This window comes from Hyperoodon ampullatus, assembly GCF_949752795.1.
Source record: "Hyperoodon ampullatus genome assembly, contig: scaffold_514, whole genome shotgun sequence".
NCBI lineage: Eukaryota > Metazoa > Chordata > Mammalia > Artiodactyla > Ziphiidae > Hyperoodon > Hyperoodon ampullatus.
In genome coordinates, this window is record NW_027640759.1 from 68,161 (window position 1) to 88,905 (window position 20,745).

Consider the following 20,745-nt stretch of genomic DNA (forward strand, 5'->3'; position numbering starts at 1 on the left):
GTACCAAGAAGGACCTGCAACATAATTCACGAGTCCCACTGCAAAATGAAAACTACAGGGCTCCTTGTTAAAAATTTATTAAGAAATATTCAAGATGACAACAGCAGAGCGTTAAACCAAGCATGGGACCCAGTGCAACTGCATAGGTTCCATCAAGCCAGCTGTGGTACCAAGCTACAAAGCAGAGTGTCTCAGGGTCCAAACCCAGGTGTCACCTCGCGGAAAAGGCAGGACGTGCAAGCCCTTCTACCCCACCCACCAACCCACCCATTTTTCCTAAAAGAAAGGGGAATGTATCCTCTTAGGAATCTTCTCTTATCCTCTCCTGGAGGGGATTGAATCTGCTGCCCCCAACACACACACACACACACACATACACACCCCAACTACCAGAGCTGCCTTACAATCCGCTGCCCACCAGAGGGAGAGACTGTGCCCCTGTCCCTCACGTGGTCTCCACTCCTTTACCCTCTGCAGAGCTGAGCACGGAGCAACAGCGGCTACTAGCTATGTCCATGGAGAAAGTTCCTTCCCCAACAGATAGAGCTGATGAGGATCTGAGGGTCGCAAGATGGGTGTCGGGGATGACAACTAGGGTAAAATTGAACACTAGAAACGATGTGGGAGCGCATCCAGCTCCACCCCACCTCTCATTGATGAGCACTCTGGACCAGAGAGTAGAAGGTACTTCAGGGCCACACAGCAGGCTCTTGGCAGGGCTCTCTACAAAACTCAGGTTTCCAAATTGTTCACCCATGCCTATTTTTCCTCTGCTCTAGCACTAATGGGCAGAAGGGGTCAAGGATGGGGACAGGGGCTGAAATTTAAAATTTTACTTCAGGGACTTCCCTGGTGGTCCAGTGGGTAAGACTCCATGCTCTCAATGCAGGGCACCTGTGTTCCATCCCTGGTTGGGGAACTAGATCCCACATGCACGCTGCAACTAAGAAGCCCGCATGCAGCAACAAAGATCCCACATGGGGGCTTCCCTGGTGGCGCAGTGGTTGAGAATCTGCCTGCCAATGCAGGGGACACGGGTTCGAGCCCTTGTCTGGGAAGATCCCACATGCCACGGAGCAACTGGGCCCGTGAGCCACAACTACGGAGCCTGCGCGTCTGGAGCCTGTGCTCCGCAACAAGATAGGCCACGACAGTGAGAGGCCCGCGCACCGCGATGAAGAATGGCCCCTGCTCGCCGCAACTAGAGAAAGCCCTCGCACAGAAACGAAGACCCAACACAGCCATAAATAAATAAATAAATAAATAAAATTAAAAAAAAACAAGAACAAAAAAAGATCCCACGTGCCACAACTAAGACCTGGCACGGCCTAAATAAATAAATAAATAATTTTAAAATAAAATAAAATTTTACTGCAGACCACCTCCGAAGTTGGTAGGTCCCCAAATGCAAAGCATCTTGTGATGTTTATTCTCTACTGTGCAGGTGGTGATCATCCTGGACCAAATTTTTCCAGGGGGATGCAGTGCTCTTCTGTCTTCACTTCAAGCTGCTCAGGGGCTTTTAGGGTGAGGAGCTGAAGGTCACCCAGCCCTAGTCGGACTCTGCAGCCTTGACATACAAGGGGATGGACACCATTATACCTGGGACCCCAATGCCTTGTCACCATTCTGCGCCCTCCATGCCATCCTCGTCATATTTCAGGTGTGGCCAACAACACCTGGCTTTCCCCAACCAGAACTGGGGGAAACAGAGTGGGGCTTGGCACAGGCCTGGGGGAGCTGGTGAAATGGAGAGGAGCTTCGACTCCAAGTTCTCCTGGAAGCAGAGCTTCAAAGGCTCCATCTGGGACCCAGTCTCTTCCACAAGGATCTGGGACCTTTGTCCCATCACGAGGGCCTGGCAGTCACAGCTGAGGAGGAAAGCTTCTCTTTCATCAGCTGTGAGTGGACAGGAGCTCCAGCACCTGGCGCAGCTGCATCTTCAGCCTGACTATGAGTAGGGGGCCTGGCAGCAGAGGGCTGGGGGCAGCGAGGGCTGGCACCTTGTAGTCTGACTTTGAGTTTGACGTACTTCTTCAGTGATTCAGCACAACTTTGAGTAAGTGTCACAAGCCACTGACCAGTGTCTGCTCAGCCAGGATTTTGGAGATGTCTTAGGCTCTAAAGCGGATTTGAGAATTTGGGAAGAACATTTTTTTAGGGGATAAGAAAAGGGTCTGAGGGTTTTACTCCATTCAGAAAAGAAGTATAGTTTATTTATGGAAGTATAGCTCACAATCGGCAATCTGCACCCCAAAACTTCCAATCTCCCATGAGAGATATAATTTTTTTTTTTTGGCTTCGCATGGGGGATCTTAGTTCCCCGACCAGGGATCGAACCCTCTCCCCCTGCTGTGGAAGCGCAGAATCTTAACCACTGGACCACCAGGGAAGTCCCCCATGAGAAATATAAAATGCAACGCCCTCACTGCACATTCTTCTGCTTCTCCACCACGCCAGCCTGTCTTCATCCCTAGCTAGTCCACCTCCTTTTACTCAGCAAAGGTCTGGGAGTATGTCTGTGCAGGGGGTCCCTTCCCCCAAGTGCTCCAGGCTTCCCACACCCTACAAATTGGCTCTGTCTGCTACAGGCACATTCCTTAAGCTCCTTCCTGCCCTCATGACTCCCAGGGTGTCAGCTTCTTCCCATTCTTGCCAGGATCAGTGCCTTCCACCCTCCTGAACTTCAGTAGCCTACCCCTCTCTCCTTCCTCTTTGGCCCCTTCCTGAGGAGAAAATTAAGAATAATAAAGAAGGACTTCCCTGGCGGTCCAGTGGTTAAGAGTCCACACTTCAAATTCAGGGGGCAAAGGTTCGATGCCTGGTCGGGGAACTAGGACAACACATGCCACGCAGCATGGCCAAAAAATAAAATAAAATAAAATCTACAACAGAAGGAAACCCCACCCCACCCACCAAAAGAAGAAAAAAAAACTGTAAAAAAAAAAAAGGAGAACAAAGAAGAAAATGGGTAAGTAATTAATGTCCTGTCCCAATGTCTGTGTCTGTCTTCAGAGTCTGCAGTGTCCTCTGTGGGTCAGGGTCTTAGAGAACAGGTGGCTGGGGCTTCCTCCCCTGAGTCGATTGCCTTACCTGACCCCCATCTCCTAGCAACCACACACAAATCACAAGATTGGAGCAAACCTCGGGGATGATTACCTCCCTTAACTGACCACCAGAGGGAGATACAGAGCAAAGCCTGTTGCCTGCATCAGCACCATGCCCTACCCAGGCTCCTGTTTCAATAAATCACTATTAATTGACGTAAAGAGTACTTACACATTAATCCAACTTAAATTTCCTCCAACACAATTTGAATTGTGTCCAAGATTTCCCTGAACATAAACAAGGACTCTGAGGAAAAGAAGTCTCTGGACCCTAAAGTGATTCTGTGGCTTATCCCTAAGGACTTTACTGGAGGTTTTCTTGAGGAGCTGGTGCTGAATGGGGTAGAGGGTGACAAAAAGACAGGATATGCTGGGTGGGAGGAACAGCACTGGGACAAGCCTGGCATGGATGTTTTTATTCCAAAAGCACAAGACCTTCCAACCTGACTGACCTCACAAGCCCTTATTTCTTCTCTGCGCCTTGAACCCTCAAAGGCTCCTGCTTGGAACACCATCATGCAGTTAGGGGGATGGTGTGATGGGGTGAAGGTGGGGTGGGAGCAGGACAAGGAGAATAAGGACAGGCCTGGTAGAGTTCAGAGGGAATGAAGGAGGGCAAGAGAAATAAAGAGGCAAGATTTCTAGGTCAGAGGAGAGAAAGCTGGCTTGATGGACTTTCTGGGTCCTCAGGAAGAGCAGAAACAGGTGTGACTTATTTCTTTTTAAATATTTATTTATTTATTCTTGGCTGTGTTGGGCCTTTTTTAAAAATAAATAAATAAACTTTTTTTTTTTTTTTTTTTTTGGCTGCATTGGGTCTTTGTTACTGCACGCAGGCTTTCTCTAATTTCAGCAAGCGGGAGCTACTCTTCGTTGCGGTGTGCGGGCTTCTCATTGTGGTGGCTTCTCTTGTTGTGGAGCACGGGCTCTGGGCACGCGGGCTCTAGAGCTCAGGCTCAGTAGTTGTGGCGCACGGGCTTAGTTGCTCCGCGACACGTGAGATCTTCCCGGACCAGGGCTCAAACCCATGTCCGGCCAGACTCTTAACCACTGCGCCATCAGGGAAGCCCCTGTGTTGGGTCTTAGTTGCGGAACACAGAATCTTTTTGTTGCGGCACTCGGGCTCTCTCGTTGAGGCGCCTGAACTCAGTAGTTGTGGCACTCAGGCTTCGTTGCCCCATGGCATGTGGAATCTTATGTCCCTGACCAGGGATGAAGCCCTCATCCCCTGTGTTGGAAGGCGGATTCTTAACCAGTGGACCACCAGGTAAGTCCCAGGTGTGACTTCTTGAAATCACTCTTCTCCAAGTCTTTGGAGGATGAGCTGAACTGGAAACCTTGGCTTGCAGTCAGTGGGAGGAAGATAGACACGAGGAAGAAACTCCCAAAAGTCTGGCTGAGGCAATGGTGGGCTGGGAAGAGGGTGGGAAGTGGAGCCGCCTTCTCTGGAGCTGATTAAAGGATGGGAGACTGCACAGCCCAGGACCACATGCTGGATTGCTGTCGTATCACATCAATGTGCTGAATAAGAGCTACAGAGAGGAAGAGATGGAAATCCAGGAAGAACCAGGAAAAGAGAGATGGAAAGGTGATTACACAGACACACATTTCTGCATAGATGTGCAATTGTGACAGGAACTGCATGACTAATGGCAGCCTTCCCCCACGCCCAAGCTCTGGTCCCACTGCCTAAGGAGAAGGGATGTTTGTTTAAGGTAATGGTTAGAGCTGTCGAGGGAGGAGGTATTAGGTAGCTGCACAAGACAAGCCCAGGGTGAATGGGAAGGGAAGTGAACCAAAAGATGGGGGCAGGGACCAGAGGCCCAGCAGGGGCAAAGTCTTGTTTTGTTTCAAGACAGGGGAGAGAGATTTGCAAGCAGCTGTCATATTGAATGAGACTTTGGGGACAGAGGAGGAACAGTCAAGTTTTTAGGACTTTCACTGAGTGTTATGTGGTCTAATCTCCCCCATTCACCACCAGCCCCTCAAGAAAATCTCCAGTAAAGACCTTGGGACTTCCCTGGCGATCCAGTTGTTGAGTCCGCGCTTCCAACGCAGGGGGGCACGGTTTTGATCCCTGGTCGGGGAACTAAGATCCCGCAAGCTGCGCGGTACCCCCCCAAAAAAACAAGTTCCTAACTTACTGTTCATAGCCTTCAAGGTCACATTTCATTTGTGATGGATGATACTGAGGAGACCCTAAAGGTGAGTGTATGAAGGCTCAGTGGTATTCAGGTTATACATACAGATGTGCAGACACATATCCCAACACCACAGGAGCCTTGCTTGTAAATGTCTTGGTTTGTCATCTAGAGATCTGCCATGTGTGTAAAGTCCCCTTTAAAATTCCATCCAGGCAGGGATTTCAGATAAGAGCAAGACCTTGGTAGGGAGGGATAAATTAGGAGTTAGGGATTAGCAGATACAAACTACTATATACAAAATACATAAACAACAAGGTCTTACTGTATAGCACGGGGAACTATATTCAATATCCTATAATAAACCATAATGGAAAAGAATATGAAAAGAATATGTACATATATGTATAACTGAATCACTTTGCTGTACACCTGAAACCAACACAACATTGTATTGGGTTGGCCAAAAAGATCATTTGATTTTTTCTGTAAGATGGCTCTAGTAGTGCTTAGTTGTCTTTAACTTCATTCAAAACAACTTTGTTAGATGTATTGTGACAGCTGTCATATCAGCATGCGTTTAAAAAAAAATCAAAATTGGTGAATTTTTAAAATTATTTACTTATTTATGGCGCGTTGGGTCTTCGTTGCTGTGCGTGGGCTTTCTCTAGTCGTGGCGAGTGGGGGCTTCTCTTGTTGTGGAGCACGGGCTCTAGGCACCCGGGCTTCAGTAGTTGTGATACTTGGGCTCAGTAGTTGTGGCTCTCAGGCTCTAGAGCGCAGGTTCAATAGTTGTGGCGCACGGGCTTAGTTGCCCCGCGGCATGTGGGATCTTCCCGGCAGGGCTCGAACCTGTGTCCCCTGCATTGGCAGGCAGATTCTTAATCACTGTGCCATCAGGGAAGTCCAAAATTGGTGAATTTTTGTGTGGTCATTTTAATACTGAAGATGGAAGGAAAAAAGCAACATTTTCTGCATATTATGCTTTATTATTTCAAGAAAGGTAAAAACGCAACTGAAATGCAAAAAAGATTTGTGCAGTGTATGGAGAAGGTGCTGTGACTGATCGAACGTGTCAAAAGTGGTTTGCGAAGTTTCGTGCTGGAAATTTCTTCTGGACAATGCTCCAAGGTCAGGCAGACCAGTTGAAGTTGATAGCAATCAAATCGAAGCATTAACTGAGAACAGTCAATGTTATACCACGTGGGAGGTGGCCGACATATTCAAAATACCCAAATCAAGTGTTGAAAGTCATTTGCACCAGCTAGGTTATGTTAATCATTTTGATGTTTGGGTTCCACGTAAGTTAAGCGAAAAAAACCTTCATGACCCTATTTCCTCATGTGATTCTCTACTTAAACGTAACGAAAACATTCTGTTTTTAAAACAACTTGTGACGGGAGATGAAAAGTGGATACTGTACAATAATGTGGAACGGAAGAGATTGTGGGGCAAGCGAAATGAACCACCACCAACCACACCAAAGACCGGTCTTCATCCAAAGAAGGTGAATGTGGTATATATATATGGTGGGATTGGAAGGGAGTCCTCTATTATGAGCTCCTTCCAGAAAACCAAACGATTAATTCCAACAAGTACTGCTCCCAATTAGACCAAATGAAAGCAGCACTCGACGAAAAGTGTCCAGAATTAGTCAACAGAAAATGCATAATCTTCCATCAGTATAACGCAAGACCTCATATTTCTTTGATGACCAGGCAAAAACTGTTACAGCTTGCCTGGAAGTTCTGATTCATCCACGGTATTCACCAGACATTGCATCTTTGTATTTCCATTTCTCTCAGTCTTTACAAAATTCTCTTAAAGGGAAAAAATTTCAATTCCCTGGAAGACTGTAAAAGGCACCTGGGAATAGTTCTTTGTTCAAAAAGATAAAAAGTTGGGCTTCCCTGGTGGTGCAGTGGTTGAGAGTCCGCCTGCCCATGCAGGGGACACAGGTTCGTGCCCCGGTCTGGGAAGATCCCACATGCCGCGGAGCGGCTAGGCCCATGAGCCATGGCCACTGAGCCTGCGCGTCCGGAGCCTGTGCTCCGCAACAGGAGAGGCCACAACAGTGAGAGGCCCGCGTACAGCAAAAAAAAAAAAAAAAAGATAAAAAGTTTTGAGAAGATGGAATTATGAAGTTACCTGAAAAATGGCAGAAGATAGTGGAACAAATCAGTGAGTACGTTGTTCAATAAAGTTCTTGGTGAAAATGAAAAATGTGTCTTTTATTTTCACTTTTAAAACGAAGAAACTTTTTGGCCAACCCAATAAATCAACTATACTTCAATAAAATGTTTAAAAAACTATACTTCAATTAAAAAAAAAATAATAAGAGAGCCCTGAACCAAGATGGTGGAGTAGAAGGACATGCTCTCACTCTCTCTTGTGAGAATACCAACTAGGTGCTGGACAATCATCGACAGGAGGACACTGGAACTCACCAAAAAAGATACCCCACATCCAAAGACAAAGGAGAAGCCACAATGAGACGGTAGGAGGGGCACAATCACAGTAAAATCAAATCCCATAACTGCTGGGTGGGTGACTCACAGACTGGAGAACACTTATACCACAGAAGTCCACCCACTGGAGTGAAGGTTCTGAGCCCCATGTCAGGCTTCCCAACCTGGGGGTCCAGCAACAGGAGGAGGAATTCCTAGAGAGTCAGACTTTGAAGGCTAGTGGGATTTGATTGCAGGACTTCAACAGGACTGGGGGAAACAGAGGCTCCACTGTTGGAGGGCACATACAAAGTAGTGTGCGCATTGGGACCTAGGGGAAGGAGCAGTGACCCCAGGGGACACTGAACCAGACCTACCTGCTAGTGTTGGACGGTCTCCTGCAGAGGTGGGCGGTGGCTGTGGCTCACCGTGGGGACAAGGACACTGGCAGCAAAAGTTCCGGGAAGTACTCCTTGGCGTGAGCCCTCTCAGAGTCCACCATTAGATCCACCAAAGAGCCCAGGTAGGCTCCAGTGTTGGGTTGCCTTGAGCCAAACAACCAACAGGGAGGGAACCCAGCCCCACCCATGAACAGTCAAGTGGATTAAAGTTTTATTGAGCTCTGCCCACCAGAGCAAAAGCCAGCTCTACCCATCACCAGTCCCTTCCATCAGGAAACTTGCACAAGCCTCTTAGATAGCCACATCCACCAGAGGGCAGACAGCAGAAGCAAGAAGAACTACAATCCTGCAGCCTGTGGAACAAAAACCACATTCACAGAAAGATAGACAAGATGAAAAGGCAGAGGGCTATGTACCAGATGAAGGAACAAGATAAAACCCCAGAAAAACAACTAAATGAAGTGGAGACAGGCAACCTTCCAGAAAAAGAATTCAGAATAATGATAGTGAAGATGATCCAGGACCTCAGAAAAAGAATGGAGGCAAAGATCGAGAAGATGCAAGAAATGTTTAACAAAGACCTAGAAGAATTAAAGAACAAACAAACAGAGATGAACAATACAATAACTGAAATGAAAACTACACTAGAAGGAATCAATAGCAGAATAACTGAGGCAGGAGAACGGATAAGTGACCTGGAAGACAGATGGTGGAATTCACTGCTGCGGAACAGAATAAAGAAAAAAGAATGAAAAGAAATGAAGACAGCCTAAGAGACCTCTGGGACATTAAGTGCAACAACATTCACATTATAGGGGTCCCAGAGGAGAAGAGAGAGAAAGGACCAGAGAAAATATTCGAAGAGATCATAGTCAAAAACTTCCCTAACATGGGAAAGGAAATAGCCACCAAGTCCAGGAAGAGCAGCAAGTCCCATACAGAATAAACCCAAGGGGAAACATGCCGAGACACATAGTAATCAAACTGGCAAAAATTAAAGACAAAGAAAACTTATTGAAAGCAACAAGGGGAAAACGACAAATAACATACAAGGGAACTCCCATAAGGTTAACAGCGGATTTCTCAGCAGAAACTCTACAAGCCAGAAGGGAGTGGCATGATATACTTAAAGTGATGAAAGGGAAGAACCTACAACCAAGATTACTCTACCCAGCAAGGATCTCATTCAGATTCGATGGAGAAATCAAAAGCTTTACAGACAAGCAAAAGCTAAGAGAATTCAGCACCACCAAACCAGCTCTACAGCAAATGCTAAAGGAACTCTAAGTGGGAAACACAAGAGAAGAAAAAGACCTACAGAAAGAAACCCAAAACAATTAAGAAAACGGTCATAGGAACATACATATCAATAATTACCTTAAACGTGAATGGATTAAATGCTCTAACCAAAAGACACAGGCTTGCTGAATGGATAGAAAAACAAGACCCATATATATGCTATCTACAAGAGACCCACTTCAGACCTAGAGACACATACAGACTGAAAGTGAGGGGATGGAAAAAGATATTCCATGCAAATGGACATCAAAAGAAAGCTGGAGTAGCAATACTCATATCAGATAAAATAGACTTTAAAATAAAGAATGTTACAAGAGACAAGGAAGGACACTACATAATGATCAAGGGATCAATCCAAGAAGAAGATATAACAATTATAAATATATATGCACCCAACATAGGAGCACATCAATACATAAGGCAACTGCTAACAGCTATAAAAGAGGAAATCGACAGTAACACAATAATAGTGGGGGACTTTAACACCTCACTTACACCAATGGACAGATCATCCAAAATGAAAATAAATAAGGAAAGAGAAGCTTTAAATGACACAATAGGTCAGATAGATTTAGTTGATATTTATAGGACATTCCATCCAAAAACAGCAGATTACACTTTCTTCTCAAGTGTGCATGGAACATTCTCCAGGATAGATCACATCTTGGGTCACAAATCAAGCCTCAGTAAATTTAAGAAAATTGAAATCATATCAAGCAACTTTTCTGACCACAACGCTATGAGATTAGAAATCAATTATAGGGGGGAAAAATGTAAAAAACACAAACACATGGAGGCTAAACAATACGTTACTAAATAACCAAGAGGTCACTGAAGAAATCAAAGAGGAAATCGAAAAATACCTAGAGACAAATGACAATGAAAACACGACGATCCAAAACCTACTGGATGCAGCAAAAGCAGTTTTAAAAGGGAAGTTTATACCTATACAAGCCTACCTCAAGAAACAAGAAAAATCTCAAATAAACAATCTAACCTTACACCTGAAGGAACTAGAGAAAGAAGAACAAACAAAACCCAAAGTTAGCAGAAGGAAAGAAATCATAAAGATCAGAGCAGAAAAAAATGAAATAGAAGCAAAGATCAATAAAACTAAAAGCTGGTTCTTTGAGAAGATAAACAAAATTAATAAACCATTAGCCAGACTCATCAAGAAAAAGAGGGAGAGGACTCAAATCAATAAAATTAGAAATGAAAAAGGAGAAGTTACAACAGACACTGCAGGAATACAAAGCATCCTAAGAGACTACTACAAGCAACTCTACGCCAATAAAATGGGCAACCTGGAAGAAATGGACAAATTCTTAGAAAGGTATAACCTTCCAAGACTGAACCAGGAAGAAACAGAAAATATGAACAGACCAATCACAAGTAATGAAATTGAAACTGTGATTAAAAATCTTCCAACAAACAAAAGTTCAGGACGAGATGGCTTTACAGGTGAATTCTATCAAACATTTAGAGAAGAGCTAACACCCATCCTTCTCAAACTCTTCCAAAAAATTGCAGAGGAGGGAACACTCCCAAACTCATTCTATGAGGCCACCATCAACCTGATACCAAAACCAAAGATACTACAAAAAAAGAAAATTATGGACCAATATCACTGATGAATATAGATGCAAAAATCCTCAACAAAATACTAGCAAACAGAATCCAACAGCACATTAAAAGGATCATGAACCATGATCAGTGGGATTTATCCCAGGGATGCAAGGATTCTTCAATATACGCAAATCAATCAGTGTGATACACCATATTAACAAATTGAAGAATAAAAACCATATGATCATCTCAATAGATGCAGAAAAAGCTTTTGACAAAATTCAACACCCATTTATGATAAAAACTCTCCAGAAAGTGGGCATAGAGGGAAGCTATGTCACCATAATAAAGGCCATATATGACAAACCCACAGCAAACATCATTCTCAATGGTGAAAAACTGAAAGCATTTCCTATAAGATCAGGAAGAAGACAAGGTTGCCCAAGCTCGCCACTATTATTCAACGTAGTTTTGGAAGTTTTAGCCACAACAATCAGAGAAGAAAAAGAAATAGAATGAATCCAAATCAGAAAAGAAGAAGTAAAACTGTCACTGTTTGCAGATGACATGATACTATACATAGAGAATCCTAAAGATGCTACCAGAAAACTACTAGAGCTAGTTAATGAATTTGGTAAAGTAGCAGGATACAAAATTTATGCACAGAAATCTCTTGCATTCCTATACACTAATGATGAAAAATCTGAAAGAGAAATTAAGAAAACACTCCCACTTACCACTGCAACAAAAAGAATAAAATACCTAGGAATAAACCTACCTAGGAAGACAAAAGACCTGTATGCAGAAAACTATAAGACACTGATGAAAGAAATTAAAGAGGATACCAACAGATGGAGAGAAATACCATGTTCTTGGCTTGGAAGAATCAACATTGTGAAAATGACTGTACTACCCAAAGCAATCTACAGATTCAATGCAACCCCTATCAAATTACCAATTGCATTTTTTACAGAACTAGAACAAAAAATCTTAAACTTTGTATGGAGACACAAAAGACCCCGAATAGCCAAAGCAGTCCTGAGGGAAAAAAAACGGAGCTGGAGGAATCAGACTCCCTGACTTCAGATTATACTACAAAGCTACAGTAATCAAGACAATATGGTACTGGAACAAAAACAGAAACATAGATCAATGTAACAAGATAGAAAGCCCAGAGGTAATCCCACACACCTATGGTCAACTAATCTATGACAAAGGAGGCAAGGATATACAATGGAGAAAAGACAGTCTCTTCAATAAGTGGTGCTGGGAAACCTGGACAGCTATATAAAAGAATGAAATTAGAACACTCCCTAACACCATACACAAAAATAAACTCAAAATGGATTAGAACCCTAAATGTAAGACCGCACACTATAAAACTCTTAGAGGAAAACATAGGAAGAACACTCTTTGGCATAAATCACAGCAAGATCTTTTTTGATCCACCTCCTAGAGTAATGGAAATAAAAACAAAAACAAACAAATGGGACCTAATGAAACTTCAAAGCTTTTGCACAGCAAAGGAAACCATAAACAAGACGAAAAGACAACCCTCAGAATGGGAGAAAACATTTGAAAACGAATCAACGGACAAAGGATTAATCTCCAAAATATATAAGCAGCTCATGCAGCTCAATATTAAAGAAACAAACAACCCAATTCAAAAATGGGCAGAAGACCTAAATAGACATTTCTCCAAAGAAGGCATACAGATGGCCAAGAAGCACATGAAAAGCTGCTCAACATCACTAATTACTAGAGAAATGCAAATCAAAACTACAATGAGGTATCACCTCACACCAGTTAGAATGGGCGTCATCAGAAAATCTACAAACAACAAATGCTGGAGAGGGTGTGGAGAAAAGGGAACCCTCTTGCACTATTGGTGGGAATGTAAATTGATACAGCCACTATGGAGAACAGTATGGAGTTTCCTTAAAAAACTGAAAATAGAGCTACCATATGATCCAGCAATCCCACTACTGGGCATATACCTAGAGAAAACCATAATTCAAAAAGATACATGCGGGCTTCCCTGGTGGCGCAGTGGTTGAGAGTCCGCCTGCCGATGCAGGGGACACGGGTTCGTGCCCCGGTCTGGGAGGATCCCACATGCCGCGGAGCGGCTTGGCCCATGAGCCATGGCCATTGAGCCTGCGTGTCCGGAGCCTGTGCTCCGCAACGGGAGAGGCCACAACAGTGAGAGGCCCACATACCGCAAAAAAAAAAAAAAAAAAAAAAAAAAAAAAAAAAAAGATACATGCCCCCAGTGTTCATTGCAGCACTATTTACAATAGCCAGGTCATGGAAGCAACCTAAATGCCCATCGACAGATGAATGGATAAAGAAGATGTGGCACATATATACAATGGAATATTACTCAGCCATAAAAAGGAACGAAATTGGGTCATTTGTTGAGACGTGGATGAATCTAGAGACTGTCATAGAGAGTGAAGTAAGTCAGAAAGAGAAAAACAAATATCGTATATTACCGCATGTATGTGGAACCTAGAAAAATGGTACAGATGAACCGGTTTGCAGGGCAGAAGTTGAGTCACAGATGTAGAGAACAAACGTATGGACACCAAGCGGGGAAAACCGCGGGGGGGTGGGGTTGGTGGTGTGATGAATTGGGCGATTGGGATTGACATGTATACACTGATGTGTATAAAATGGATGACTAATAAGAACCTGCTGTATAAAAAAAAAGCAAAAAAAAAGCACCAAGTCCTAACCACTGGACAACCAGGGAATTCCCAATCATTTTCCCATATATACATATATCAAATCATTACATTGTAGCTTTGGTGGTACAGTGGTTAAGACTTTGTGCTTCCAATGCAGGGGGCACAGGTTCAATATGTGGCCAAAAAAAAAAAGAAAGAAAGAAAAATCATTATGCTGTATACCTAAAAGTAGTACAATATTATATGTCAATTATATCTCAATTTTTAACAATGTTAAAAGTAGTTGGAAATGAGGACCTGGAGCTCAGGAGAGGAGTCAAGGTGAAGATACATATGTGGTGGTCAGCAATTTAAAGATTTAAACTATAGGAATGACTTAGCTGGTGGCGCAGTGGTTAAGAATCCGCCTGTCAATGCAAGGGACACGGGTTCGATCCCTGGTCCGGGAAGATCCCACATGCTGTAGAGCAACTAAGCCTGTGCGCCACAACTACTGAAGCCCACACGCCTAGAGCCCGCGTTCCGCAACAAGAGAAGTCACTGCAATGAGAAGCCCACTCGCCGCAACTAGAGAAAACATGCACGTAGCAATGAAGACCCAACGCAGCCAAAAATATAAGTAAATAAATAAATAAATTTATTTTTTTAAAAAAAAGAAGGGGAGGGCCCAGATGAGTAAAAGCTCCGGACGGGTCCCTGATGTTTCTCCTGCCACAGGAAGCTGGCAGCAGAGCGCCCATTCCTGGAGGAGATGTGAGGGCGAGGAGAGAGCCTGTACGTGGAGGTGGAGGTGGTACAGACCGCACAGGAGGTGACTGGCAAGAGCTGGCAAGGCTCCTCCCTCCCATTCTTCGCCCCGCTGGGGCTACAGGTTAGGTACACACACACACACACACACACACACACACATTCAGTTTACCCTCAGAGGCTGCATTACTTAACCCGATCAGTGCCCCCTCAGCATACCAAAAAGGACCCACTTCCTCCCCATTCTCTTCAACATCCAGACCCCAGTTGGCCAGAAACAAATCATCCCCATGGTCAATGGTGCCCAGCTGGGTAGAGTCCTGTGCCAGCTGCCACAGGGAGCTACCAAGGAAGGGGACACTCTTAGTTGTGGATTTTTCTTCACGATGCTCCCAATCTACAGGAAAGGCATCCTTGTTGTCAGAAAGTTCTCCGTCTCATGCAGGAGACACAGAGGTTAAAGGCCAGAAAATTCAATGTAAATAAGTAGTTCTCTACATACCTATATCTATACTGTATAAATATTCAAGGGATGAGTGGGAACCGGGAGTAGGGAGTAGTCATGGAAGGCTTCCCAAAGGAGGTGAGCATGGGACAGATGGCAAAGAGGAAGAAGGAACCAGGGCCTGGATGGAAGCTCTAAAGTGGGACAGGGATGCACAGGCAGGTGATGGAGCCCAGTTCCTTCATGTGCCTGAACCAGGAAGAGAGAAAGAGATCATTAAAGGGTTCATCAGCGGAAATGAACAGAAGAGCTCTGAAGCTCACCCCACCAGGTGGAAAGGCGATCAGGGACACCGCTGAAGGGTTCCCAACTTCTGATCTCCCCAAAGGCTCTCGGGCCTGGCCCTCCACTGGTCCCCCACCCCTCACTCCCAATGTCTCATACTTAGCATCTCTGCAGAGTCACAAATCCTCATTGTCGGCTCCTAGGGATCCATAAACCACAAGGAGGCTGTTACCATCCCCAAGGGCTGCGTCCTGGCATTTCGAGTGAGACAGCTGATGGTCAAAGGCAAAGATGAGTGGGGTGAGCACATTCTCCCCTCAAGACAAGAATTACCCGCACCACTCCTAAGGCATCCTGGTCCCCTCCTGTGGCAATGCCAGGAAAGGAGTAAAGGAGTGTATTGTATTGTGGTCCAACCGACAGAGCCAGAACTGCAGAGGCTGCTCTGGAGAGGGAGTGAGGAACACCTGGGTTCTGAGCATCTCCTGAGTGCGAGGCCCTGTGTAGATGAGAGAAGGGAGTACAGGGATGAATGAGCACAGCCTCTGCTCTCAAGAAGTCAGGGGCCACTGGAGGAAACAGGCACACAGACACCAGCACTAGAATGCAAGGTAGAAAAGAGTGGTATCATAGGAAAGGATTTAGAGAGGAAGAAATGATTACTTCCAGCCATAGAGGCGGAGCAGGGGATTAGGTGAGGCATTCGAGGGCAGGGTCCTAGCCCTTAGCAGAGCCCATGGGCTTGAGAGCAGAAAAGAAAATTTGGGACGGCTGTTAAGAGAACCTCTGCCCTCCCCTCTCTTGTTCCTTACAGATATTCCACGCATCTGCAATGATGACATGCAAACCTTCCCTCCCGGAGGTGAGTGAAATTGCTTCCCGGCTCCCCACATCTTTCTCCCTACCCCTGACATTATCTGCTGAAATCCTGCACCCTCTAATAGGGTATACCATAATCCCCCAAGGAGCCCCCTGGTTTTGTTTCCCAAGGCCCGAAAGATATCTATCCTCAACTTTCGGAAAGGCATATAGAGGCACAGAAATTTGCCCATGAGAAACAGAGAAACAGAAAGAGACCGGAAGGCACCATCAGAAGCAGAAATACTGGAGACAGTGCGTGTTCCCAAACTGCGGGGGCGGATGAGCTCTGTGTTTTTATAACGATCACTGATAAAGCTGCCTTGACAACTGCTCTAGATACAAAGGCACAAAGAGGTTTTATGCTGACATATGTGCAATGTTTCTGTCTTCAGAAGAGCCAGAAGAGGAGAAGCTCACCTGTGTTTCCTGTCATTTCACTGCAACTTTCTTGACAGAATTTTAAAACTCCCATCTTTGTCTTCCCTTCTCTCTGGGACTGACAAGAAACATGGCAGAGCAGATCTCAGCCAACTACTGTCTCTGAAATGTGGCAGGAATTCCAACAGCTTAGGGAAAAGCAGTGGAAGGGGAAAGTCTTTGGACAAGATGCCCAGATGGTCTGATGCCTCCAACTTCTGTCCTCAAGGCCTTAGTAACTATAACCTGTCCTATGCCACCCAGCGCCCGGGGTGGGAGCTGCTGAGTCACAGTGATGCCAGCTTAATCCAGGTGCCCCTTTTCACAATGCATTAGCGTCTGTGCTGCTCCAGTCCTACCTTCCACGAATGGAGCAGGAGCATCCTTAAGGTGGCTGGGATGTCCCAGGAGACAGGATATATTTCCTCATTCAGGTCTCATCTCCTGGGTACGGCTACCGGTTTGGAGGATTGCATTCTAAATGGTTTTGTTTTGTTTTGTTTTTCCCCTCAGTTATCCAGGCATCTGATGTTGGTAAGGAATTTTGTGTTTCTCCCTAGACTTTGGCAGGAAGGCAGTGGAAGTAACCTTGGGGTGAAGGGACGGGAAGACACGTGCTGAGTCTCAGTTGCTGGGGGTTGCAGCCACTTCCAGGAAGCCACTCTTTCCAAAGCAGGCTGGACATATTCCTAGGATGCCAGGCTGCTAGAGGGACAGGCCAAGGTTCAAGCTATCTTTAATCCACCCACATCCCCGGATTTAGACCCACTGCTCTTTGGGTCAGTCCCCTCCTGGTCTTTACTCAGTCACCGAAATTATTCTTCTTTGTCAGCTAACTCTTGAGAAGGGAAAATAGACCTTCCTTATCAACTCTTAGCTGGGGTCTTAGAGAAAGGGAGGTCAACTGTCTACTGATCCAGGATGGGGCCTGGGATCTCAGGGAGAATGAAAACCTGTCTTGGATGATAATGTGGGTCCTGGCCCACCCCCTCCCGCCACCCCACCCCCAACACCTCAAGTCAAGGCTGGGGGATGACTTCATAACTGTGTTCCTTGGTCAAGCAAAAAGGGAGGAGAGCACAGCCCGGGGGGCATCAGAGCCTGGGGCCTGAGCAGGGCTGAGTGAGGGAAGCCTGCAGGGAGAGCACCGACTGAACTGATGGGGAGCGTACCACATCTACTGTCCCCACAGGGGAGGTACACGAGGACTTCAAGACCCTAAAAGAAGAGGTTTAAAAGGAGACCCGGGGGCTTCCCTGGGGCTTCCCTGGTGGCGCAGTGGTTGGGAGTCCGCCTGCCGATGCAGAGGACACGGGTTTGTGCCCCGGTCCGGGAAGATCCCACATGCCGTGGAGCGGCTGGGCCCGTGAGCCATGGCCGCTGAGCCTGCGCGTCCGGAGCCTGTGCTCCTCAGCGGGAGAGACCACAACAGTGAGAGGCCTGCGTACAGCAAAAAAAGAAAAAAAAAAATTGGTTTCATTCCTAAGGATTCACTTGGTCATCATAGCCTAGTCTTGCTAACAGAGGTTGGGAAATAACCCTAGTTTTATCAGCCATATATTTAAAACTTCTACATATAGCTAAGCTCATCACTTTTATATCGATATCTGTTAGCTTCAATTTGAGGATAACATCTTCTGATCCTGCCCCTGAATTCTCTTCTTCCCTCTGCAAGAAACATTCCCCCACCTTGAAAATCTCTCTGGGCCTTCACATGTAAGCTGAGGTGTTTGTTCCTTCAAGAAGCCTGCCCTCAAACACCAAGACCAAAGTAGACCCTCAGCTATGGCTCCTGTAACAGCCTGATTACAATTGCATGTTACTTTGTCTTCTCCACTAGACTGCAAGTTCCTTGAGTGAAGAGAGGATGATTTTTACCTAACACATCCAGCAAAGGTGCCTGCCTAGAGCAGGCATTCAACCTTGGATGAATGTATTCAATGGATGCCGACATTCTGGAAATACACCCCCTGGGAGCCTGTAGTCCCCTTTGCACCCACACATCTCTTTCTCTGCTTTTCTTCTGCAGAGCTAAGTGAAGCCCAACAGAAGCTGCTGGTACAGTCCATGGAGAAAAAGATCTTACCTTTGCAGCTAAAGCTGGTGAGAAAAAATGACAGATGTCGGGGAGAGTTTGCGAGGGAGTCAGCTAGAACCAGTGGAAAGATACAATTTCGCCTAATGACAGAACCATCCTCCAGGGCCTCTGTCTTATCCCAGGAGCTCATGCCCACTTCTCATTTCTCTCCATGTTTCTTCCTGTTTGCTATTTCACAACTAGAGGGAGAAGAGTGCACTTTGGGGCAACTATCTGGGTTTTTCAACCTGATCCTAGGAGAAGAGACAGAAAACTCTGACTTGGTTTATTCCTAGCCAAGGGATGTGAGCAAATCTTAATGTCTCTGAGTCTGCCTCAATTCACTCCTCTGTCAAATGGGGCTAAAAACAAATTGCCGTTCATCATTCAGGGCTATTAAAAGGCCCAGACAGAGTTGTCATGTAATGTAACAAAAGGGGTTATAGTAAAAGAACGGTAGCCCTCTTCATGGTTTTTTTGAGATAGGAAAAAGGAAGAAAGCTTTCTAGTTCTTTCTTTTCCTACTACTTTGGTTCCTTCCAGGTGGAGAGCACAATGGAACAGAATTTCCGCCAGGATAAAGAGGGTGTTTTCCCCCTGCAACCTGAGCTGCTTTCCTCTCTTGGGGAAGAGGAACTGACCCTCACAGAGGCCCTAGTGGGGCTGAGTGGCCTGGAAGTGCAGAGATCAGGCCCCCAGTACACATGGGACGCAGACACCCTTCCCCGCCTCTGTGCCCTTTATGCTGGCCTCTCCCTCCTGCAGCTACTGACCAAGGCCTCCTAACTTGCCTTTTCCATTGGCCTCCTGCTTTCCTAAGGCCTTCCCTACTTTATTGTGTCCTGTCCTGACATGCAAGGGCATTTCAGAGCCAGCAGGCTGAGGATGATGGAAACCTTAGCTGATTACCCAAGATAATCAATTTCCACTTGTCCAACTCTGTATATCCCCCTGCCCCATGGCTCCACAACCCATCTGCTGATGCTTAAATCCTCTAAAAGTGGAAACACTCAAACTTTTAAAACTATGAACCATTTCAGAAAAGCCGAAATTAAATACTTTCCTAGCCCAACCCCTACCCCTTTAGAACCCCCTATCTAATCAAATATCTGAAGACCTCTTTTTCTTTATACATTTTAGGTGTTCATCCATTTGTTTCACTGTTCCACTGTGCTAAATATTTAGTGATGATTATAATCTATGGAGTGTGGCTATGGACGTTTTTCCCCCATATGATCCAAATCATAAGATTGAAATGTTTTCTCAGCTCAGGAAATGGTTTATCCAGTTGTAGATCTTCCAGTGCATCATCTGGGTAAAACCCCTACCGCTTATGATTCCAAAAATCAAGCTTTACTGGAATTGATGAAAAAAAAATTATTTCATCTTGGGTGAAATGCCTTTTGGTGTTTTTCTTTGAAGAACCTATCCTAAGGAAATTTTTTTTTTTTTTTTTTGGCGGTACGCGGGCCTCTCACTGTTGTGGCCTCTCCCGTTGCAGAGCACAGGCTCTGGACGTGCAGGCTCAGCGGCCATGGCTCATGGGCCCAGCCGCTCCGCGGCATGTGGGATCTTCCCGGACCGGGGCACGAACCTATGTCCCCTGCATCGGCAGGCGGACTCTCAACCACTGCGCCACCAGGGAAGCCCCCCTAAGGAAATTCTTAATTTGTGCCAGAAAAAAAAAAATAAACATTATCATACTACGTATAGATTATATGTACATGAATACTGTCATGTGGTCCTCAGACCAACTGGAAAATGCTCAGAGAAGAACTGTGAGGGTGTGGAATATGGAGTCTAGATTCTAAAGTCAGAAGATGGGACTTCCCTGGTGATCCAGTGGGTAAGACTCCACGCTCCCAATGCAGAGGGCCCGGGTTCGAGCTAAGATCCCACAGGCTGTGCGGCGCGGCCAAAAAAATAATAATAAAATTTCTTTAAAAATGCAGATAAGTAAAAATAAATAAATAAACGGTACCCAAGAATTAGACTGATGCAAAACTTTAAAAAAGCAAGTGTGATATTATCTTCTCATTTCACCTTTCCTTCTTCTGCCCTCAATTAGCGTGGTTGTTATGTGGGTAGGTTTGGCATGTGGAAGGGCTAATACAGACATTCAGTCTCATAAAACTGCTGGGTCCATACCAGCCTCCTCTGCCTAAAGCTGGGTTTTAACATCTTTCACCAATCTCTTATAAAATAGTTTTACGGGTGGAATAATTTCTGCAAGGTTTTTGGACCCAGGAGTCAGACTCTCCC

General features: G+C 45.4%; 1 protein-coding gene across 1 annotated transcript; it reads left to right on the forward strand.

Moving 5' to 3' along the window:
- Positions 1 to 1,748: 1,748 nt before the first annotated feature.
- On the forward strand, positions 1,749 to 19,269 carry GSDMA (gasdermin A; the record flags this gene model as incomplete). The annotated part of the gene is given in 9 exon segments (XM_079728658.1): positions 1,749 to 1,957; positions 14,369 to 14,405; positions 14,409 to 14,522; positions 15,332 to 15,428; positions 15,943 to 15,990; positions 16,920 to 16,940; positions 17,599 to 17,636; positions 18,438 to 18,509; positions 19,027 to 19,269. Coding segments are annotated over 9 exon segments (879 nt in total).
- Positions 19,270 to 20,745: the final 1,476 nt, after the last annotated feature.